The 25,694-nt window shown below is 38.5% G+C and overlaps 1 protein-coding gene across 4 annotated transcripts in view; it reads right to left on the bottom strand.

The window, feature by feature from the left end:
• Nucleotides 1–25,694, bottom strand: part of RSRC1 (arginine and serine rich coiled-coil 1) — a 287,852-nt gene that overhangs the window by 146,612 nt on the left and 115,546 nt on the right. For all 4 annotated transcript variants that reach the window (XM_075861537.1, XM_075861536.1, XM_075861539.1 and 1 more), the window contains exon 6: nucleotides 2,435–2,486. In XM_075861537.1, coding sequence (XP_075717652.1) covers nucleotides 2,435–2,486 — 52 coding nt within the window. The remainder of the gene's footprint in view (nucleotides 1–2,434; nucleotides 2,487–25,694) is intronic.

Genomic DNA, 25,694 nt, shown 5'->3' with positions numbered 1-25,694 from the left:
GTCACATGCGTTCTTGCACCTGTATACACATTTTGTTTTATTTGTTGGAATGTGCTGTTCAAACTTGTGTTTATAGATTTGTATATATACACACACATATGTACACACCGCGTAGAATCTAGCTAAATAAATCTACAGTCCTAACTTGAGATTGTTTTTAAGCATTAAAGTGTCAAAATATTTTTAAACATTGCTTAAAATCTAAAGCACTGAGGCCAAAATGATATATATCTCATTGTATTTTTAATACATTTCAAGGTGTTAAATTAGAGAAATCAGGGGTGACAGCTATGTGAAGAATAAACAAATTGTTCTTTTTGAGGGCTGGGCTGTCACATCTATTTTATAATTATACGCTTCAAAAGCATATTAAAGATATGGAGAATAATGCATATATTTGAAACTGAGAAATATAACGCTATTTGGAAACTTTATTGGAAAAGAAGGGAATATTTTCTAGAGCTACCAATACACAATCTCACTTTAACTGCGATTTAAAAAATAAAAAAATAATACAATTGGTTTATTCAACTGTAATAAACTAATTTTCAAAAGGTATGAAGGAAGTAAATGGGAGAAGAGACTAGAGTGTGAGTGAGCAGATAATATATCCATTCGCCTTTTTTTTAACAATGTACGTTAACTGTAAGAACTTGGACATGGTTAAACTGAAATTTACTGCACTTAAGAGTAGAGTACTGTATGAAATTTGAAAAAGAAAATGTTCGGTACTTCGATCGAAAACATTCAGGAATGTACTGAGCTACAAGAAAAATTGGACGCAACTGTTTATTTGGCTCGTAATGCAGTGTGCAGTATGTAACCATATTGTGCACCTTATTGCAGGCAGCATAGTGACGTAGGTGTGCTGTATCTTGGACTGATTCCTTATTTTCCCTAAAAGCACTGAAAACTGCTTCTAGGGGTAAACCGGGTCCGATATACAACATTCAATGTACTAGCATGTTTTTTTTTGGTTTTTTTTTATATACAAAAAAAATGTGTAGCTTGTTTTTATACGATGATATGTATGGCTCCAAAATACAATCATGTGCACGTTGCAGTTATTGCATAACTGAATGCAACTGATGCTAACCAATAGCAAGCAGATGAGAAATGGATATTCAAAAGCTCGTCCATCATTCGGTCCTGTTCAGTTAGTGGGAAAAAAAGGGCACATATACATACGATAACCAGGCACAGCAAAGTCTCTGAGTGTCACTAATAAAGCATTTACCAATGCATAGGTAATTAAATGTATTATTATCATCATGACAATTCAATACATACAAAACTAACCGCAGTGCAATTAAATAAAACAATTGATTTATTAGCCATGGATATAAGTGAAGTCATCAGAAAAGACTGTTTTATGCTGGCTTTATTATACCTTTTGTGTGCGATTTTAAATAGATGTGACTCCTGAAATAATGACTAATATACAATGAATAACAATATTTGTAACGTGTTAAAGAACGCTACCACAGGGCCTCTTCTGCACGTTATTAAAAATCCTATTTATTTATTGCCTAGTTATATCGGTTTCTTTCTATATTCCAGAAGAGGCAACAGGATAGGTCTGTCATCTCAGCTCTGTGCAGGTTATACCCTGGCATTCTCAGACAATGAAAACTGCCTCATTATGCAGTTACATAAGGGCAGGCAATATAACGTGGCAAATTTGGCATCCACAGGTCTGGGAAAGCGGTGTGACAACTTTTTGGGAGGTGTAATACAACCATACTCAGGGTCACCTAGTTTGCCAAGAAAGGTATATTATAGCCAATTAAACTTTATAACAGGGCCCACCGCTTACCACGTGCCATTTACAATACTGGTGTCTTCTTAAGTGGCAGAGCGGGCATTTGAGCCCCTGAGGCACCATTGCATGGGTACAACTGCTACCTCTGCACCCCCTATAGCTATGCCACTGTCCACAACAACCACATGGCTGCTATAGGTTACGGAGATGTTTTACAAATCTCTCTACACACTCCTTGGTAAGTATTTTCATAAACATCTGCTCCGATCTTTATGACAAACATCCATATTTCCTTCTAGGTCAGACCTGCTACAGACAGTAGGTACTAATAATGAGAAGGGTCTCGTATCCCTCGATAGCCATTTTACACCGCATGTGACCTGAGATAAGTTACTCACTCTTTCAAGTTGTGAAATTGATCATCAACTTATCGTGTATATTTCAGCCTATATAATAATTGCTATACCAAAAAGAGCAGAAATAATTGTTACTTTCGTTTGTGATTGTTCTTGTAAATGAGTTTCTTTTCTTTTTAAAATAATGATAGAAATCGACTTTGCAGCCGTGCCAGTGCATAATACAGCCTTATAATGAGGTGTGTTTCAGAATGTCGTTTCTGCTCGGTAATTATTTCAGTCTCACAAATGTAAACCTTCATCTCCCATCACTCACCAGCAGCTTGGAGAACCATCTGCAGCGTTGCTTTGGCCTGTTCAGCAGGAGACTAAAAACAAAGACAAAAAGCATATTTACCATACATTATGGTACTAATCAAAGGCATAGTGTTTTATACAGAAGACACAGCACTGAGATAGACCAAAACATCCCGAAAAGAACATATCCCTCCTCATTTCTATGCAATATCCAGTATTTGAAAAGACATTGACTATTAGGCAGCCTCCCTATTTTTTAGCCCCAACCCATGCTGCCACTATTCCATTTAATTGTTGGGATGCTCTTACTTCTATCCAATGTAAATGACTGCACGCCTCTCTTACTAGTAATTATCTGCTTAAGAAATGCAATGAATCCGGCAGAACAACATCATCATTTCATTCATTTAGTTATTTGTGTGATTTTGTCCACCTGAAAATCAACCAGTGAAAACTTTAATAAAGCTTAATTACCTACATTCTACTAAATCAAACAAAAAAAAGCACAATAAAAAAAAAAAAAAAACAATTGTAATACAGATAGGTCTTAATTTGCTGGAAAATATACTGGATAACCTCTGAACTAATGTTACTTATTTGAACTTTTAGAAAAACGTTGCACTGCTTGTACAGGTCATTGAAAATTATTCAGAATATTGAACAGCACCCATCAGTAGAGATCTACAATGAAACCAATTATTTAGATAATTTTTTTTATAATAGATCAAAATTAGCAAGAAAAGTGAAGTTAATACAGTACTACGAGTGGTGGGCTCCGCTTACGTTTAATGCAAATAATATATACGTTATGTTATAAAAAAATATACACACCTATAGACTTTTTTATGCGGGCCAGTAGTCTTCTATACCCTTTAGTATACATGAAAAAATATAAAAATGCTTTATTAAGATCTTACTTCTCTGTTTAGTTAAAAGTGTTTGAAGTTACAGGTCCAAAACTTGCAGTATTTCTACTCCTATGTCCTTATAGAACACTTTCAATACAGAAGATGTATACTTCAGGTCTGTAACTTCAAGTCCAAATAACAAAACAAAGAGATAGGGAATTTAAAAAAAAAAAAATTCTCATGTATACTAAAAGGCATAACAGATATGACAGTTCTAGAGGCAGTAAACTAAAGATATATGGTGACATTTATCAGCAAAGTGGTTAGAGCTCCAAATTCCCTGCTACCTTTCTCATAGTCATATGGAAAGCGAATAGAGAAACATAGTATGGGGACAGGTCCGCTCTAGTATTGGGCTAAAGGGTGCAAAGAAGGTTTTGCCGTTTGGCTGACAGACTACTAAGGAATACAACGGACTCATAGTTATGAGTATTCATGAGTCATAGCTGAATTGCGTCTGCATGTATACATGGCACCTAGTCAGTCACTGGTAAGGGGAGCAGGAAAGGCGGCGGGGACGGGGGACTACAGCAGACTTCTTACCATCATAACTATGATCCGCTGTATTTTTTATTAAACTCTATGGGTCAAACGGCATAGTCGTTTTGTTTTGGTAGAGCAGATCTGTCCCCATGCTACGCTGCCATATATTTAGAGGATAAAACTCTGGCTTTCTTTATGCAGCTCCCAGTTAAGTTAACAGTGGCTGTATAAATCCTATGCTCTCCCTAGTGGTGGCTTCAGGTCAATAGACATGCCATAAATGTCTAAAAGGTGGGGGTCCGGCCACAGTGCCCCCTGACTGGCTCCAGTCGGCTCTGATTGTTTGAGGCCACATGGCTGGCCCTTTACAGTCAATAGCCAACATTGAAGACTCTCTCAAAAGTAGTCCTGACAGGAGCCAAAGGAGCACGGCAGTTTCCGCTTTGGTCACAGCAGTTGGACCTACAAATCGGACATAGATGGCATATCCATGAATTATATCAATGTCTTAAGTGGGGAAAACCCCTTTATCTCTATGCCTGTGGGAAGGAGGGGGAATTTGGGGCTCTGAACACATCAGCGTGTATGTATGTATATGTATATATATATATATATATATATATATATATATATGAGCCATAGCAGGTTTATAGTTGTGTACTACCGCCAATGTGATGCCTTTGAAAAAAATAATAAAAAAAATGGCTGCACTGGATATGAAGAGAAGCTGGTGAACACAATGACAGTGAAATAAAGTTTAAACAACAAATTTTCTTTGGCCTTGAGATGCCTTTGAAATATTGCAGAGTCCGTGAGCTGTTCGAGAAGTCTTATGTTATAAAGGCTCCAGAAAATATAATATCTTTTTACATAAATATATATATTGCCATCCACATATAAAACATTTTAAAGTTAAACTTCAAAAGCCAACAGAACGATATGATAGTACATGTTCCTCGTTTGTGTAAAATACTGCCAGCAGAATGTACCTTTTTTTCCTGGCTTTAATCTAAAGCTTATCTTCGTCTATAGTATGGAAATTTAAAGCAGTTAACCAAAAGTTAAATACTATATAGAACTGAAGACTGCAATATAAACAAATAAAACTATGCCATATTAAAACTAACACCTCTTAGAGGCAAAGAGATAGTACAAAAAATGACAACATACAATACATAAAAAATAAAGAACATTTGTGATTAGGTGATGTGCTAGAAAAAATATTTACCCCTTCCAGATGTCTGCTATTATTGCATATTTGTCACACTCAATGGTTTCTAGTCTCAAAACAAAATTCTTTTAGACAAAGGGAAACCGACGTGAATTATGAATTATTACGCCATTAATCAGGCCTCATGCACACGGGTGTATTACAGCTCCCTTACTTCTTGATCTATCCGGCCATGATGTACCATCTTATGCCTCCACTTCAATAAAGCCTAAGGGCTCATGCACACGGCCGTATTAGGTCTCCGTTTTGTAGAGTTATAATGGGGCTGCCACAAAGGTGCCTGAGCCCTCTGTTTCTCCCTATGCCTCCGATTTTATCTGGAGGCATACGTTTTCTCTATCAGACTCAATGGAGCTAATTCACAGGTGGATCCACATTTCAACCCGCAGCAGATAGAGTTTCAGCTGCTCATTTCTGTAGTGGATTATCTTCAAAATCTACAGCGGATTTGCCTAGTGTGAACATTCTCTTAGAGAAACAAAATTAACCAAACATCAATATCATCTATGTGAAAGAGTATTTACCCCCTTAATAACTCAGTCATCAACTTTAATTGAAAATTCGATCCAGTGACTGGCCTGGTTATATGGGTGCTGGATAACTTGCTCTTAAAAGTAATGCAGTAATAAATCCCAAATAGTTTTACGTGAAAGCTCCAGCAACCTAGAGATAGCTGGGTACCCCGAAGGGAAGATTGAAATCGGTTTGTAAGCGCTTCTGTCTTCCCTATTACAGCTGACACTCGATGAGGGCTGTGTAGTGAATAGAGGCAATCGCTGACATGGCAAAAAAAAGAAATATATATATATATATATATATATATATATATATGCGATTGCAGGCCCCCATGGCAGCCAGAAAACAGAAACATTATATTAGCGATCAAACAGTCGCTTTGTGCAGTCCCCTAGTAATTAAAGTAAAATAAAGATTTAAAAATAGAATTCACATAAAATTATTTTTTTCTCCATAAAAAGTGGTTTAATTTTGTAAGTGTTAAAAAATGTTTAAAAAAAATATAATATATCTATACACACACACACACACACACACACACACACACACACACACACACACACACGGTATTGCCACGATCGGAACGACTCATATAATAAAGTTAACACATTAACTGCACAATGGACAACATAAAACAAAAAAACTCGGAAAAAATAACGGCGGAACTGCTATTATCCTTGTGTCCCAAAATATCGTAAATAAAAGTAAATAAAATTATCCATCCCGCAAAAAAAAAAAAAAACAGACCCATATACACAGCTTCATTGACGGAAATTAAATAGTTATGGCTCTTTGAACGTGGTGAGACAAAAACAAATGAATAAAAATTAAAAAAAAAGGGTTTTATTGTGCACAATTTATTAAAACCTAAAAAAAACCTATACATATTTGGTAATACTATAACTGTACTGACCCATAGAATAATTGCATAAAAAAAAAAATATGCCCCCAAACAAGTTGGTAAAAGTTAATCAAAACATTCTACCACAAAATGGTGTCATTGAAAATAACACTTACCCCTCAAACAAGCCAGCCCTCATACAGCTACGCCAATGGAAAAAAAGTCTAGGGCCGTTAAACCACGTGCACAAAATACAGTTTGGTCATTTAAGAACAAGACAATCTGGTCATAGGGTTAAAACAATGCTGCAATTGATTGGTACATGTAAGATGATGTCATCAGTGGAGGACAGTTGTGAACCCCACCGATCACTAGAGTGAAGAGGCCACGGCACTCCAAGTGTGCCCATTTGCATTCTGACTCAGAGATCAGTAGTTGGAAATCCCCTATTACAAGGGGATTGCATGGTGGTCACAAACTTAGGCCTTCTTCACACGGACGTGTCAGTTTTCATTCTTTTTACTACTGATGCGCGAATCACGCGCGGCACCCGGAAGGGCTTCCGTGTGCCGAGCGCGATATGCACGCACCCATTGACTTCAATGGGTGCGTGCTGCGCGAAACACGGGCAAGTATAGGACATGTCGTGAGTTTTACGCAGCGAACATACGCTGTGTGAAAAATCACTGACAGTCTGAACGGCCCCATTCACTTACATAGGTCCGTGCGACGCGCGTGAAAATCACGCGCGTAGCACAGACGTATAACACGTTCGTGTGAATAAGGCCTTAAAGGGTAAAGCGGACCGCACAAAGGCACAAATCCTTACAAATGACTTTTTCTGATCGGTCTCGGTGGCATATCAGAAGATCTTTAAAGGTGAACCTCCCCTTTAAAGAAATACAATACTAGCGAATATACTACAAGTTTGATGAGAAAATATGAGGTAATAAGTTATAGATAAAAAAAATATATATGTCAAACAGTAAAATAATGTAAAACATTAAATTAGTGTGATTTTATTAGAATTATTAAAATAGACCTGCTAGGGTAATTTTATATACCAGAGCCATTATATCTTTCACTCTGGCCCAGCAAATGCAAGTTCACAAATTTCTTTCTAGACTATAGGTCCTGTGAATAGGTGATAATTGTCGATTCTGGGACACATCCGATACTGCTGAGTGTTAGTGGGCTGTACAGTAGAAGTTGACAAAATGAGGTCCTCTTCTCAGATATCACTAAGTGCTCTGCAGTTATGGGCTGAAGCTGCACTTCACAGACTTCCTGCTTAGACGGCCCCCTGCAAGCATGCAGCATATAACATTGATAATACTGAGAAGCGCTCTTCTCCCTTTCAAACGATGCTAAAATAAGGAATAGAGCTCTCTGTTTTATGCGCAAAGTGCATGCACGGGCAGGGTATAGCGGGATGTCAGTGTGGTGCAGCTTCAACCAATAACTGCAAAGCACGGACGGATGTCAGAAAAGGGGGCGTCATTTTGGCAACTTTTACAATACAACCCAGTAACCTGCAGCAGTAGTTATTCTTGTCTGTGGTGTTATTGACCTATAGTGTACAAAGCACCTTAGAAACTTGCATTTAAGGGACTAGAGTCAAATAATTAATGGTCCTGGTATGTTGTATGACCGTAGTAGGTAAACTTTACTTATTATAAAGATTTGCTGAAGTTTCACTTTAAAAAAAATAAGCATAAATTGAACAGATAAACATTCGCTGGCTATATCCAAAAAGGCACAAATAGAACATAGAATAAACTGAACCGAATTGCTCTCTACTGCAAATTAAGAACTGACCAAGACAAAAATTAATGGATGAAGGGGGTCGTGTGTGATCGACACACATAAATATTATAAGAAGGAAGTGTGTAATAGAATTTAAAAAAAATTCAATTCACAAACAATATAAAATATTGTTAAATACAAAAATTATATCTATATGTATATATACACACACATTTTAGAAAAATAAACCATGAAAGAATAAAAGAAAAAATCTTGAGTAGTAAGCAAAGAGAGGGCTCCATTCATGTCGAGAAAACAAAACCAAAGAGTGGTATACCGTTAAAATACTACTAAGATACTAGATGGTTCAATAACATAGCAGGATGAAACCACTCCGTAAACCACCGGACTATAGGTTGGTTAAAAATTGGTCAATCTTTGAAGTTGTATTTTCCACTAAAATAATTCGGATTTCATCCTGCCCTATACATGGGCAATATTACAGGACAAATTATGCCGAGTAGGATGCTGTAGAACAATATTATTACAATGAACTGTTTAAAAAAACCAACAAAAAAAAAACCAGAATATACAAATGTATGCACTATTGTAAATGAATGTTACCGCTGGGAGTCTTACTTATTGGGATGCAGTCACACCCAGCAGATTTTGTTGCAAAAATTCTCTGAGACTGAAAAACCGTTCCATTTATCTGAATTGAACCTGCAGAAATCCATACAACTGCTGCAGAAACAGCCCCATTTCTGCAACAAAATCTGCAGCGGGTGACTGAACCCTCATGAGCTAGGGGGTTGTACTGCTCACCAGCCTCATGACCTCTTTATTAGAGTGCATGCAGAGAAGCGGTCAGAGACTAGTTGGCATTATGAATAAGCCTGGACTCCGTATGTCACATTTATATAGTGCATGCGTCTGTTTATTCATTTAGTTTTTATACAGTACTCTGCATAATTTTAAAAGGGTTCTATCTGGACAAAGCCTGTCCATATTACTTAGGCTGGGTTAACATATAGCAATTGCATCAGGCAAGTTGTTTTTAGCCTGATCTGAACATAACGGATTACATTTTGTGCACCGCCAGTCAGGAGGCGCTACATGCAAGGTTTTTCTGTCCGGTAAGATAGACTTCAGGCATTACAACTAATGAAACTAACGCCAGAACTGTTCCAATAGGAAAGAATGGGACTAGTCCTGGCATCAGTTTCCCTGCAGCATTTCTGTACCACGCCAGAGGAAAACTATGCCGGCTAAATGAGAACGGGGCCATATGGATGTAATAGATAGGTTCCTACACTTGGGATCCTCTCCCTATAGAGCTGACCAGACTAATTAGAATAGCGGTCAGCCGAATGCTTGTGCGGCCGGGAACTATTCCTCTCGACTTCCCTCATACACATGCGCATTTGGCACCACAAAGCTTAAATGCATTTTCAATGAGGAGAGGGGAATAAGCCGTAACCAGTCACCTAAAGCAGCAGCTTATCTCCAGCCAAATCCATCCTCTCCCCTGACATCTGCCATCAGGGCAGAGTAGGGAAACCCCCATACACATAACTGGTGGGCCGGTCCTTAAAGAAAATAGATATAAAGCACATAAAAATAACCAAATGAAAAAGTAGTAGTAGTTAATATTAGCGTTATCTTGGGCATAAATAACCAAAAAGTGTTATATGGGGTTAAGGCGCTATACACACACACACACACACACTTTTGCACATGTTTTGCAGAGGAAAGAGACACACCTTGGAATTCCATCATTAGGAGTCACATATCCACAAACTTGGGGGGGGGGGGGGGGGGGGGCTCGAAAGTAGCAATATGACCAAACACAAAAGCCAAGGTCAAGTCCATGCCAGAGAGGGATTATAAGGCCGGATTCACACAAGCGTATTCGGTCCGTGATATACGGACCATTTGCCGGAAGTATTTCCAGGACCGAACACACTGCAGGGAGCCGGGCTCCTATCGTCATAGTTATCTATGACACTAGGAGTCCTTGCCTCGCTGCGGAAAACTGTCCCGTACTGAAAACATGATTACAGTGTGGGACGGTTTTCCCGCAGCGAAGCAGGGACTCCTAATGTCATAGATAACTAGGACAATAAGAGCCCGGCTCCCAGCAGTGTGATCGGTCAGGGAAATACAGCCGGCAAATGGTCCGTATATCACGGACCGAATACGCTCGTGGGAATCCGGCTTAGGGTATTTCAGCAGGATCATTCTTCATTAGGGTCATGCAGATGGTGTATCTAGTATAGGGTGTGCTGCCACACTGAAATCCATGTAGTCAATAAGAAATGTGAGAAAATCTAAAAGGCAGAACCCAACCAAGGTCCTGAAGGAACCAGCAGCCGTGTTGACCTGTTTATTTAACCAATTAAATTAATGAGAATTGCTAAATCCTACGGGTGCTCTATTAGGTTGGTCATAATAAATAAAAACTTCTTCCAAGACGTGTATCATGTATAAAATATAATTTAATAAAGGATAAGCTGCAGGTGCCTTCAATGCTAGCCGGGTATCAGATTTGTGCAAAAAAAGAAAAATGCAGTAAAGCCGGAAAACACAATTTAGAAAACGACAAACCTCAGCGATTTAATAAAATCAGTTATATCTGCACATCACATGCAGTTTCACAAAATCTTTAACATGGTACAAGGGTCACCTAGTGTGTAAAATAAAATCCAATAAAAGGGATATAAATTCTATTTCATATATAAAAATACACCAGAGGCAAATCCTGTTCAGTGGAAATTATTATCCTGTTAAAATGCCACATATATTTTACATATGCGGACACAAATCCAACAGAACAGAGATCATTCCATTGTGAAAACCAAAACCCATGTCACAAATTTGCATATACACCTAAATGATTAAAACAGCGCTTACACAAACTGCCAAGAGACATGTAAAAAGGTTATAGAACGCTCGGCATGACTTATTTTATCTACAGATACGATAAAGCTGTCCAGACAGTGAAACTTCAGGTAATAAGAAAAAACAACATTATATACACTGATCAGCCATAACATTAAAACTACCTGCCTAATATTGAGTAGATCCCACTCCTGCTGCAAAACAGCCCTGACCCATCTAGGCATGGACTCCACAAGACCTCTGAAGGTGCCCTGTGGTATCTGGCACCAAGACATTAACAGTAGATCCTTGAAGTCCTGTAAGCTTCGAGTTGGGGCCTCCATAGATCAGACTGGCTTTTCTAGAACATCCCACAGATGCTCGATCAGATTGAGATCTGGGGAATTTGGAGGCCAAGTCAACACCATGAACTCGATCATTCCTGAACAATGTTTGCAATGTGTCAAAAGCCAATTATTCAGCTGAAAATCGCCACTGTGATCAGGGGAGATCGTTGCCATGAAGGGGTGTACTTGCTCTGCAACAATGTTTAGGTAGGTGGTATATGTCAAAGTAACATCCACATGAATGCCAGGACCCAAAAGGTTTCTTAAAGTAACTAAACTATAGTATTTTTTTCCTCACATCACTTAACCTATCAATGCAGGTTTAACTTTGCTGTTAGCTTTCTGCATCATCCCACCATTCCCAGGCAGTTATTTATATTTCCAAGGTACAGAGGTGGTCCACATGCCACATTTCTACCGTGCTGTTTTGGTCAATTTTTTAAGTAAATGTATACTTTTTTTTTAGGTTTCATTTAAAGTGTATTTAAATGAGAAGTTTTTGTTGTGAATTTTGTAATCATTGGGAAAAAAAAAATTATGTAAATGCACCCTTTAGGCCAAATCTAAGCGCCCGTTTTACAGTCACAAGACCCGGCCTGATTGCGGGTCTAATGACTCAAACTAACAGCTTCATAGTGATCTATTATCTGAATGAAGCTTCATGATGGCTCTTTGTTGCGGGTTTTGCATCCCCATTGCACTCAAAGGGGAAAACCCACAACAAAAGATCAGCCATTCCACAGTATAAATTGCCATGCTACGGATTAAAAAAAAACGCACCGCAGGTCACTTTATGAACGTTTTTTGCGGCAGATTTTTTTTGCTGCATGGGGATGAGATTTGTTCAAATCCCGCTCATCCACTCTGCGGTTACTGTACTACGCTGCAGTTTTTTCGTAATGAAATCTGTTGCTAAAAACCTGCAGTGTATCCGCTGTGTGTATTCCTACCCTAAAGGGGTTGTCCAGTTTTGAGAGACCATTTCCATAAACCCTATTAGGGAATCCGGAGTTAATTGAGGGGGTTCCCCGGTTCAGGATCCTCATCTCTTGGCCAGAGTGGAGAGCAGTTACAAAGAGTGTCTCTCACTATGTATGATCTGTCTGGTCTTGCATTACATGGACAACCGATTGATTTGAATAGGCGCAGTATAATGCTTAAAGCGACCCTCCAGACCACATTGAAAGTTTGACTATACATAGCCAATGTATAGTACACATACATGGTGCCCTCTTTTTCAAAGCTGCGGTAGCCATTCCTCCGTTCTGGCGCCCAGTTTGCCGGTCTACATAATGGCCTCCATGGTCTCAGAGTACCCTATGCACAGCGTGAGTCTGAGATATGCCCTCTAATGGACCAGTGGTGATGGCATTCGTACTGTGCACATCCGGTCTGTGACTTCCCTTCTATCAGTGATAGTTACAAGAATGAATGAAAATTTTATACTTGTTCCTGACATCAACTGTTGTTGTTTTCCTCCTTTCTGTTGTAGGGTTCGCCTTCTTATGCGGTCCTAACTCCTGCCATGCGGACCCTGCTCTGTAAGGAGATCTGCAAGGAAAGACAGACAGGTTGTACACAGCGCTGACGTCATCAGCACTGTTCCACTAAAGGGCAGGGAGGGCATGTCTCAGACTTCCTAAAGGCTGTGCATAATATAGTCTTATACTGTGGTGGCAATTTTGTAGACAGGTAAACTGGGCTCAAGAATGGAAGAATGGAACAGCAGCTTTCAAAAGGAGGGCACAAGGTATATGTACTATATATTGGCTTTGTAGATTACAATTTTAACTTTGGACTGTAGGCTCGCTGGTGGTGCTGGGGGGGGGGGGGAATGAACACTTATTGCAGGGTTTTCCCATAGATTACAGCTGATTGCTGGGAGTCCCAGCAGGGGGACACTTTGTGATCAGTTCATTGTAAAGAGGCCACCTAACAAATAGGGATTGTCCAAAGCAGACAACCCCTTTAATAAGCTTGACTAAAGTGGCAGTAATGCAGAATATCTGAAGATGAAGATTCACCCCAAAAATTTTTCATACATCTATCAGTAAATAGTAATGATTTTGAAAGCACATACGAGAAAATGAACACGATTTAATGGACTCTTTTTCCTGCACTCACGTGCGCCTGTGTGTATAAGCCCTAAAAGTGTTGAACAGTGCCGCTCTTCTTGACATGTTTTCTTAACAATTAACATGGTAAAGTGAGAGCTCTCGCTCACGGTTTCCCTAAGTAAACAGGCACTTGTTGCTGATCTATCAACAGCCCTTAACTTCTTGAGAGCTCGAGTCAACAGCTACTTATCTCAACCCAAGCAAATCCTGTTTCCTCTTCCAGACATGGGGAAAGAATGCACATTTTAGGAGAGTTTTTAATTCTGACCATTAAAACCATTCAAAACTTGGACAAATGAACACTGCAGGTTTCACAACCTATTGTTTTTTCCTTAAAGGGACACTTTAATGGTTAAGATTGTGTGTTATTCTTTTAGTTATAAGCAAGAGACTTTTAGTCTAGGTTTTCTTTCCTCCTTGTTCTATTCGTGTACACAGAATCACAATGCAATCTGGATATTAACAATTAACATGTAATAAAGTAGTAATCATCTTACTAGAAACAGAATAAGGATCTGTTCATATCAGTGGAACGGAAGCTACGATGCTGTGCTGAATCTGCTACGACAACTTCCAACAGCACCCAATGGCACCCATTGACTTATAATGTGGTCTGTCGGGTTGCAGTCATGGTTTCCACCGTTTTAATAGCAAAAATAGAGCTGCATGCTGCATTTCTTTTTTGCCATCAAATGCAGTAGAGCTGAAGACGGAGGCTCTAACAGCAGTGTGAACATCGATCCTCGATCATCAATATAAACAGTATAAGTACAACATAGCAAACAAGATGTAAATAGAAATGTCTTGGCAGCCAAGGAGAAAAAGACTAAAATGAAAACACAAGAAAACCCAAAAACAGAGAGCAACAATTTTAGGGTACATTCATACAATAATTGCCTACCTTTAGGCCCCATGCACACGAGCATAAAAATGGCCGTAATTATGGCACGTTTTTATGGGCCCATGGACTTCTATTGGCCACAAGTACCTCCCCATATGCTTACGGAAAGGTGCCCGTGCCGTTGAAAAATATAGAACATGTCCTATTTCAGGCCGTAACGGCGTGGGCAGGCCCATAGAAGTCTATGGGGCTCCAGTAATTACGGGTGACTACGTGTGTGCACCCGTAATTACGGGAGCGTTGCTAGGCGACCTCAGGGGATAGTCACTGTCCAGGGTGCTGAAAGAGTTAAACGATTGGCAGTAACTTTGTCACACCCTGGACAGAAACTACCGATCACAATATAGATCAACCTGTAAAAAAAAAAAAAAAAAGGATATTCATACTTACCCAGAACTCCCTGCTTCTTCCTCCAGTCCGGCCTCCTGGGATGACGTTTCAGCCCTTGTGACGGCTGCAGCCAATCACAGGCTGCAGTGGTCTCATGGACTGCCGAGTCACCCAGGGAGGTTGGGCTGGATGTCAAAAGAGGGACGCGTCACCAAGACAACGGCCGGGTAAGTATGAATTTCTGCTACTTTTACTGCAGAAAGGGCTGCCCCTTCTCTTTATCCTGCACTGATAGAGAGAAGGGCTGCCGATTAGTGCAGTGCAATTTTGCAGCGAAAACTTGCCCGTAAATACGGGTGGAATACGGGTGACACCGGACCCGTATTTACGGGCACGGGTCCGTAAATACTGGTGCAATACGGGTCGAATACGTGTGACCAAGGACCTGTATTTACGCCAGTATTTACAGGAGGAAAAAAATACGTTCGTGTGCATGAGGCCGAATGAGTTTTAGGTAGACCTACAATGTTGCACTCTTTACACACAGCAAAACATAAACACTGTCTGATGCCTCGAGAAGAGCCTGAGGGGCTAGTCAATTACATTGAGGTTTTGCATCCCTCAGTTCTTGCACTGATAGTACATTGTAATCATTTTGCTCAGCATTTCTTGAACAGTGCCACCAGCCCCCCCATAAACCTTGTCATCAGAGCATCTCCATAATGAATGCCATCAAAGCACCCCCATAAATCATTCCAAACAGCCACTATTAACAATAGTGGCAGAGCAGTAGCTCCCCACATAAACTGTGCCAGAATATAGCCCCCAGTAAACAATAGTGCCCACTTCTAAACAATGCCAGCATGCTACTGTAAGTGATTTGTGCAATGTAAACAGGTCCAATACCAAGTGCTGTTTATATTTTTATAGGGGACAATAATGTATCTTTATATTGCTTCTAGAAAACAATAGCTCCGTAATAAGATGCAGAGGCACCATTTTGCTCTGTATGGGACGGAGTGTGACTCTCTACAATCTGCATAAAACCTTAGGGCTTATTCAGACGAACGTATAATAGGTCCGTGCAACTTCAATGGGTGCGTGATGCGCGAACGACGCACAAATATAGGACATGTCGTGAGTTTTACGCAGCGGACACACGCTGCGTGAAACTCACGGACAGTCTGCACGGCCCCATAGACTAACATAGGTCCGTGCGAGGCCCGTGAAAATCACTTCCGTGTGACGCGCGTGATTCAGGCAACAGCAGTAAAAAGTATGAATGAAAACAGAAAAGCACCACGTGCTTTTCTGTTTACAAACATAGAGTGTCATAATGTTGGCGGCTGCGCGAAAATCACTCAGCCACGCATCATACGCGGCTGACACACGGAGCGTTTTTTGCGCGAGCAAAACGCACACGCTCGTGTGAATCCGGCCTTAGCGTAATGTTCCCACAGGCCGGATAAGCTGCAGATTTCGGAATCTTCAAAAAAAATGCAGTTAATTCAGTTATAGACATCCACAGCAATCTACATTTTTGCTGCACTATTGTTTCCGTGAAGAAAACCAAAACCTAGCAGAACAGAGGTAAACTGAAAAAAATACCATTCAAATCAATGGTAATGAAAATGTAAACAATACTTTGTTTGTCTGTTCCTCTGACAGAACAGATGAACGGAAAGCCAAAAACGAAGCCCAACGCTGATGTGAACAGGACCTAAGGGCCCTTTTACACTGGCCAATTAACTGTGTCCCCGATAATTGCCCTATGTAAACAGGGCATCAATTAGCCTATGAACTAGCAAACGCTGATCATATAGTTTTAAATGCCGAAAATATTATCGTTGTCGGCAGCACATCTACCTGTCTATGCAGGGAGACTTGCTGCCGACATGATAGAAATGTAGGGGGATGAGCGATCGTAATAACGAGCGATCGTCCCCATACTAGCTCCTTGTGACAGGAGCAAACAAGCGCCGATCTATGAGCAGTCTCGATGATCGACGCTCGTTTACACGTCCCACGTCAGGCCATGTAAGAGTACCACCCACAGGTGTTTAAAGCTGGAAGTTTAACATATGATCTTTTGCTCTGACTAAGAACTTCACAGTTCGAAATGCGTAAGCGTCCTTCCTAGGATTGTTTAACATACGTGCTTTTAATCTGATGAAATAAAACTTCGTTTTTACTTTTGAAATTTGGACGAATGCCGGATATATATATAAAAAATTCTACCTATACATGTTCCATAACAAGGCATATGATGTAGCAAGCAACAATTTTTTGCCCCCCATATATTCTTATGGAATCATTTAGAAATATCCTCCATATAAACATTGGAAGCACACAGAGGTTCAAGAGGCCCATAGGATACTATGGACAATGTGCATTATGATATTCTCATGTGCAGGAGGCTTCACGCTGGAATTGGGCCACAAACGTAAAATCAATAATGGTTCTGTGGAAAGAGTAATAGGTTACTCATATCAAGACAGCCATTAGCGTTCATACCAATCTGTTAGTATATAAAGTACTACTACTAGTTGTTACGATAAAGCAAGACATATTTATATGGATCGTGATCCTGAAGATAAATAGCAGCTTTAATCTAGATTTCTGGGTTCTAAAAGTAATGCGGTTTGTAATATGAAGACGAATGCAAGAGAGGAAAAGTCCAGGAAATTTATGTATCCTGGATATATGGATAAGCTTGTAATCTTATGTTCAGTAAATCACTGCACAAACAGTAATGGCTTGGAGAACCAGGATTTTGGCTTCATTGCATCTTTTGATTCACCAAAGAAATAAGTTAGAGGTTATTTTATGTTCTTACAAAAAAAAAACATTGGGTGAAACTTAGTTATCGCATGTTATATGGCTACATACTTTTACTTTTCATGAAGGATGTTGAAACATGTTTTACACTATTTAAGGTCCCCCCATTATGCATCATCTTTGATCAACTGTGGTTATAGTGTTTCATAAAATGACTTATGTCAGAGAATCAACGAAAACTATTATCGTAGATACATTTAACTAAAAACGTCTACGTCTGTATGAAAGACGTAGAGTATTTTCTGTAGAGAAAAGCAGTAGCTAATCTTCCAGGTCCAGTCCATAAACAATTAAGTCAAAGTGTCCTATTTGACTATTAAAATAGATTGCAAAAAATTCAGCCAAAATCAGAAAACAAAACTACATATTACATGAGCACAACAAGTTAACACATTTCATGCCTATTCACAAAAACGATCATCAACTTCTAAATATAAGGGTCACCATGTCCTCAAAAAATAATAATAGCTAAAACGCCATTAGTCTACAAAAAACAACAATCTGCTCTAATTTGAGGTGCATCCTCATTGAGCTGAATTAAAGAGGGTGGGAAATATTAGGCCACGGATATAAATGATCTCTAAACAAATAAAAAAAAAAAAAGCATTATGAAGCGAAATAAACTCAGTGGCTACAACAGAAAGCCTCGTCAAGGCACGTCAATTAGTGGAGGAAATTAGATGACAGCGGCATCTTGGCTGAATCGTCTGGGTAAGATTTAAAGCTGAAGACACTATAGCAGCTAGGAGATAACTTCTGAGCTTTTATGCACGAAAAAAATAAAAAAAAATAAAAAAAAAAATCGAAAAAAATCCAGAGAATATGAAAATCAGAAATATTTTACACATTCTCATACTTCAGAGAGCGCTAACAGCATTTTACTAGTCCAAAGCACTTCATCTTCATGTCTACATAATGCAGACTTGGTGCATAATAATGTAATTTATATTGCCTAAATGTTATTTTGGAAGCATTGCATCATTTCTCAAACTTCATGACCTTTACAATTTTCTAAACTTTTATTTCCCTCATTATTCTGAACAGATTTCATTACATATTTTGAATGTAAACAACTCTGAATAATGATGGCAGCCATTACGTACGTACAGCTCTGACATTTGTGTATGGAGCCGAGATGGAAACCCAGTGCATTAATTTACCTCTCATCTTCAGTAACTGCTTCCCCATAAAAAGTTTTATACTCAACTCACATAAATCATGTGGAAGAAAAATGAGAAAATCTGCTGGCTAACTCATCTTCTAGCATTCTGTGAAAATGAAATTCACTGAAATACCTATCAAAACTGCAATCATCAAGAGATAATGTCTTCTTAGGTCTATCTGCACTTTCCGATTTAATTTCCTGCATGCCCTTGACATCCAGAGATACCATTAAGATTAAGCGCATATAGTAACTGAGCAGTTCTCAGATTTTGATATATGGGGCCCAGGCGCTAAATGTAATATCATCATTTGAAAATTAATGCAATATTTCTTTTGTTAGTTTTTGGACTTGGGAAGCGGGATGAATACTTTGGTTTCTCGAAAGTAATTTCCCCATCAGAATGACATGCAATTATGAATAGATATTCACCTGGTCAGAGGTCAGTCAAATTATTACATCATTTAATGAGTAGAAAGATCAAAATGGAGCACACACTGTTGCTGCCGAGCAGCGGCTCGCTGCCTGCGACATCAAATATGATGGAATCATTAGAGTAATAAGCATGGAAATCTGTTTGCAGATTAACCTGTGGTTTCATGCTGCTTTTATCTAATGGGGCGCTGTGGAAATCTTGTCAGCTTTTCATCAGCGACGATCAAATTACTGAAATTACGTACAAACCACTGGTGCAATCGGGAACAACATTTCCAAGTGCAATTCTTTTTTGCTGGTGCCAAAGAAAATAATACACTTTCTTTCTGACATGTTTTTGTATTAGAGCTGTTTGCTCGTATAACCGCTCTGTTTATGAGGAGCCTCATGTACATATCGGCTTGTTAAGAATGGAAGTCTGGAGTCAAAGTAAATTAAAGGTAGAAAAAAGCAATAAGCGGAATCGAGATGGCACAAAATAATTCATAAAAGGTCACAAAATAAATAAAAAAACGAGATTCTAAATATCTGGCAACAGAGAAATGCTGCTTGAACCAGATTTTTTTTTTTTCTCCCTGCGCGTCTGCCCAGAATATGTTTTTCAACAGCAACATCAGAGAATGTTACTATAGACAAGGTGGGAAATAATTTAATGTGTGTTCAAAGCTGCAAGTTGAGCCAAAATAGGTGAATTTATAGACTTTGATGAGGGAAAAAAACAAGTGGTAAATTAAAACGTAGTAAAAGAGATATGGACGAGGTTTGTTAAAAGATGTTCACTACACAAAGCGGTTAACCAACAAGAAAAAAAAAAACCTAAAACCATATGTAATACGGTAGTATAGGAATTATTTTTCACAATAATAGATTTTTTTTTAAAACCGGTGTTCTAAAGCACAAAACCATTGTATTAAAGAATAATCTGTCCGTTCTGAAAAAATGGAGATGGAAAATTTTTCGTAAAAGCGGAATTGATGTCTCCCCTATGTTACCAGGCTCTGTATGGTGGTTGTGTTGTCACAACAATGTGATCCTCTCCGATGTTACACAGCATCTATTTCTATTTACATACACCTGATCTTACAAGCATTTGCGTACTGCGTCTTCTGACGATCTACGAAGCTGCGACATGACTTTACCAGTCTACTCATTTCATCAGCAGTTGGAATTGTGACCAGGCACGAATACGGACGACTCCTCTGATGTTTGAAAAGTTACATTTTATTTTGGATATTTTATTTTAGGATGCAATGTCTTCCTGGAGAGAGGTTGTCCTTAAAATACTTACCATGCAGGGATTTCTACAATTCACACGGATGAGAAATGCAATCATTTTCTTAATCCGAGCCTGGGGTAAGAGAACTACACATGTATGGGGCAAGGGAAGAGTGACAACTGCACGGTTAGACCACCCTACATCCATGATCACTGCTACATGATTTCCTATCGTTTTATTTACGAGTGGCGTGGGTATAAAATCCGATTTTATCCAATCACTCAATATTTCAGAATACGGAAAGGACTATAGCGATAAAGATACAAAATATATACATAACATAAACAGCAGATAGAAATGTTGTGTGCATTTTTATTAGATATATACATATACAGAGATAAAGATAGATCTGAAATAGATTGATAGAGGGCCAGATAGTAACTTTAAATATTTTTGAATAATGGTGGAAATATGTTTTTGTCCTCACATTGGTACCTTCTTACGTAATAAATCTTACAGTAATATTACGGACAAAAGCAATTCAGCTAAAGTGAAGAGTTACAAGTAATTTGTAAGATAAGGCAGGTACCAAGCCTGATAAAGATGTGAAGTAACGCAAAAGAAACAGAACGGGAACACAGCTCTAATTTCTAGCATTTTGAACAATGTAACAGAACTAGGAAATAGATTTCATGGAATGCTCATTGTATTTGACACACACGTCTAAAACGGTAAAATAAATAAATACAAAGTCGAACGTCTGTAAACATAGAAACAATGCTTCCTTGAACCCCCGTTCAGTCTACTACAAGTTAAAGACACTGGCGTCTGGATCCAGATGGGTAGTTTATTTAATGTTTAAAGTTTAATATGTTTGTACAAAAAAATATTGGCATACATTCTACAGGACCAAAAAAAAAAAGTGTTTCTTTTTATCCTTTTATTTAAATTCTTTTTCAAAATCACACTTACGGGTTTTAGAAATCATAACAGTTAAACAGTGCTATAACAGAATGTTTAATATTGCACATTGTAACAGATTTTTGAGAAAATATCTCTGTTCTGCTGCCCAGTTTTTGTTTAGGCGATACAGGTCTTTTTTTCTTGTTTGATTTTTTTTCATATAAAATCCATATTTCACATACGAAAGAGAATTCTATTTTAAAATGAATCTCCACAGAACAGATGTCTTTCCTGTTGTCTTTTTCACATGGGTAAAAGTCCTGCTTATAGATTATAATATAATATATATATATATACACATATATATATACACATATATAAAACAAAGAAAAAGCAGCACCGTTCCTTCAGTATAGGGGGTGCAAAAGTTCCTGTTCAGACACACGACCAGTGTCCCAAATAACCAACACACTCCAAAATACGAGACCGCACTCCAGCAGTAGTGAAAAAATAGGATCACTTTATTCACCCTTTTGCGACATTTCAGCCCTACTCCATGGGGCCTATCTCAAGCAAGAGAGAAAGGCCCCATGGAGTAGGGCTGAAACGTCGCAAAGGGGTGAATAAAGTGATCCTATTTTTTATATTTATATATATATATATATATATACACACACACACACACACATATATATCTATACACGCACACACATATATATCTATACACGCACACACATATATATACACATATATATATATATACACACAAACACACACACATATATATATATATATATATATATATATACATACATACATACATACATACACATACACACAGCAGCGTTTAAAAAACCAAATAGCAACGAGTTTAAAAAAAGCAAATAAAGTGCAAAATCATTATAACAACTTTTATTTCCTAAATGCAAATGCACTGGAAATACAACACATTTAATTCCAAATCAAAACAATAACAAAATATATCCATTTTGTGTTAATCCTTTACAGGAAGTAAAAGAAAAAGGGAATATTAGGCTGTTCACAAGAATAGCAGTGCCAGAATTTTTCTTTAAAAACTCAAATTTATTGCATAAACAGTTTTTTGTTTTTTTTCAGATTTCACTTTACTGAACTAATATTTAGTGACATAACCAGTTTTTCTGAGAACTGCTGGGCATCTGTGTTACATGAAATCGACCAACTTCTGGCACCTCTGAACAGGTATTCCAGTCCAGGAACATTGGACGACATTCCACAGTTCTTCCGCATTTTTGGGTTTTGCCTCATAAACCACATTTTTTAAGTCACCCCACAAGTTCCCTATGGGAGGGATTGAGGTCAAGTGATTCGGCTGGCCACCCCATTACCTCAATCCCTTTTGTCTGTAACCGAGATTTTGTTCACTTACTGATGTGTTTTAAAGAGCATTTCTTCTTCGGCATAGGGCCACATGATGGTCTCAATTATTTTAAATATATTCAAACTGCTCCATGATCCCTTGTATGCGATAAATAGGCCCAACACCACGGTATGAGAAACATCCCTATATCATGATTTTTGCAGCACTATGCTTTACTGTCTTCACAGCGTACTGTGGCTTGAATTCAGTGCTCGGGGGTTCGTCTGACATACGTTCTGCGGCCACTAGACCCAAAAACAACAACTTTGCTTTAATCAGTCCACAAAATGTTGCGCCATTTCTCTTTGGGCCAGTCAATGTGTTCCTTGGCAAATTTTAACCTATTGAGGACATGCCTTTTTTTCAAAAACGGGTCTTTGTAGGGAGTTCTTGCTGGTAACTTGGCTTCACTTAAAAGGTTATCATTGGCTGAGCCTTTGCCATTTTAATTTGCTGCACTTCTCTATATATTTTTCCCTCTCCAATCAACTTTTTAATCAAAGTACGTTTTTCATCAAAACAATGTCTGGAACTACCAATTTTCCCCAGTATTTCAGAAGAAAATGCACTACAACCTACACTTAGTATGAGTAACTACACTTACTATGAGTAAGTATGGCCTGTTCCGTGATTTTATCATTTTTATATGTAGTTCGAAACACAGTCATTAACTGTAACAGAAACTGCTGTGTAGAAGGCTTAAAACTCAGTGAGGAACAGCCGAACTCTGCTACAAAGGTGAGATTGTGGAAGACAGTTTCATGTCACAGGTCCACCATGGCTAGGCTGAGCACAGCAACAAGACACAAGATAGTTATACTGTCTCAGCAAGGTCTCTCCCGGGCAAAGATTTCAAAGGAGACTGGGGTTTCAAGATGTGCTGTTCAAGCTCTTTTGAAGAAGCACAAAGAAACGGGCAAAATTGAGGACAGTAGACGCAGTGGTCGGCAAAAGGAAACTTAGTGCAGCTGATCAGTCACATCATGCTTACTTCCCTTCGAAATTATAAGATGTCCAGCAGTGCCATCAGCTTAGAACTGGCAGAAACTAGTAGGACCCAGGCACACCCATCTATTGTTCAGAGAAGTCTGGCCAGAAGTGGACTTCATGGAAGAATTGCAACTAAAAAGCCATACCTTCGACGTGGAAACAAGGCCAAGCGACTGAGCTACGCACACACAGGCCAGGATCACACACACAGAGTTTTGATGCCGTTCTCGGCTCAGTTTTTTGGGCCAAAGCCACAAGTGGATCCAAAATAAAGGAACAGTGTAAAGAAAAGACTGATGCATCTCCTTTCATTGGTGTCTATTCCTGTTCTAGCACAAAAAAAAAAACTGAGCAAAAAACTGCATCAAAAATTGGTGTGTGATCCTGGCTTTATTAGTTTACCAAGAACTAATGTATGTATTTTGTAATATGAAGCACTTTTCTAACATACTTTTATTAAACCTGTTGCTTCTACACCAATGTATAAATTGTAGCTTCATAAACAGTGGGTTAACTAAATGTATTGCAATACTTTTTTTGTACTGATACTAAATTACTACCTGCATTATAGTCCATTTTCATCCAGAGCAGTATGCAAAATGCTGCTGGTTCCTCAGTAGAAGTCTTCCAGCATTCCTTGCTAGTATAGTGCCTGTACAGAGTTTGCTCTGGTGATTTGCATTCTATGAATTGTAATCTGTACACAAGGCACTGTAAAATAATCAGATATAGGGGGAAAAAAACCAACAAAAAAAACTGCTCTGCAGCAAAAGTAGAAGATAAGACCACTATAGAAGGCTACGTGGGGAATTTGTGGCGTTTTTTTAGGGGGTGGATTATGCACCACAAACCCCACTCACATATTGTGAAAAAAAAGCACAAATATGTTGTGGAATTTTTACACTGATTTTACCCTTTGAAATTAATTTCTGCTAGGTTTGAACACAACCTTTGATGAGATTACAGGTACTTTTTGTGGTCAACAACGCTGCAGTCAGATGTTGATTTAAAGTCTACAGTGAAATTTAAAAATGTCTACATACAATTTTGTTTTTTACCATTGATGCTCTAAAAAAAAAAAAAAAAAAAAAAAAATTTAAAAATGGCAGGAAAAAAAAAAAAGATATACAAAATCATACAAAAAAACGCTACTGAAAATGCATGTAAAAAATGACATAAAATTGGCTTGAAACGCCTGGCCTTCGTACAAGCAGAATAAAAAGGGCGTGTGAAGGAGGCCTAAAGGGGTCAAACGGTCAACCAGAAGTAGCAGCAACCAATAGAAATGTAAATGCAGCCCCAGATAATAATTCAGGCTATAATTGAAGATCACTACAAGATGACAAATGCAATGAATATGTCAAGTTACTCATTTTATGTAATAAATACTTGTATGCAAACTCTTGAATTACATTCACATAATAGAAGCGTCTTCCGAATAACATTTACTTAATTTATATAGAATTGTCATACAAGACATTTATGCACCAAGCATTTATTAATTTATAAGTAACCTGTTGGAACCGTACCAATCGATGATAAACATGTATGGCGCTTGTTTGCTGCATTTACAACGATGGGGACGCACAAATCGCCAATATGATTATTTCTCCGTATGCGGTTCACCTTGTTGGCAGCACATCCCTTGTTTACACGGGGAGATGTGTTGCCGAAAAAAAAAAAAATCTGAGCCGCATAAAAGATGCGATCAGCTGACAAACAGGGCAATGATCAGGAACGAGAGAGTTCGAATGATCGGTTATGTGGCCGATCAGTTGCCTCTGTAAAAGGGTCTTTAGGTCCCAGTGTAACATGTTAGAACTATAAGGCAGTGATGGCTTACGGATAAACCTGCTGCAACATAGGTTAATTTTCCTTACAAATTACTGAATAAATAAATACCACACACTGCCTAAACTCCGTCATTAAAAGATAAATCAGGAAACATCATAAACCCACCCGCGTTATATCCTCACCCACGTGATATCACATATGTGAATCACTAGATCCAGCGATAGCATTTCATCGAAATGCGA

This window comes from Rhinoderma darwinii, chromosome 4, assembly GCF_050947455.1.
Source record: "Rhinoderma darwinii isolate aRhiDar2 chromosome 4, aRhiDar2.hap1, whole genome shotgun sequence".
In the NCBI taxonomy this organism is placed as follows: Eukaryota; Metazoa; Chordata; class Amphibia; order Anura; family Rhinodermatidae; genus Rhinoderma; species Rhinoderma darwinii.
This window is presented reverse-complemented; position numbering and strand designations above follow the sequence as displayed.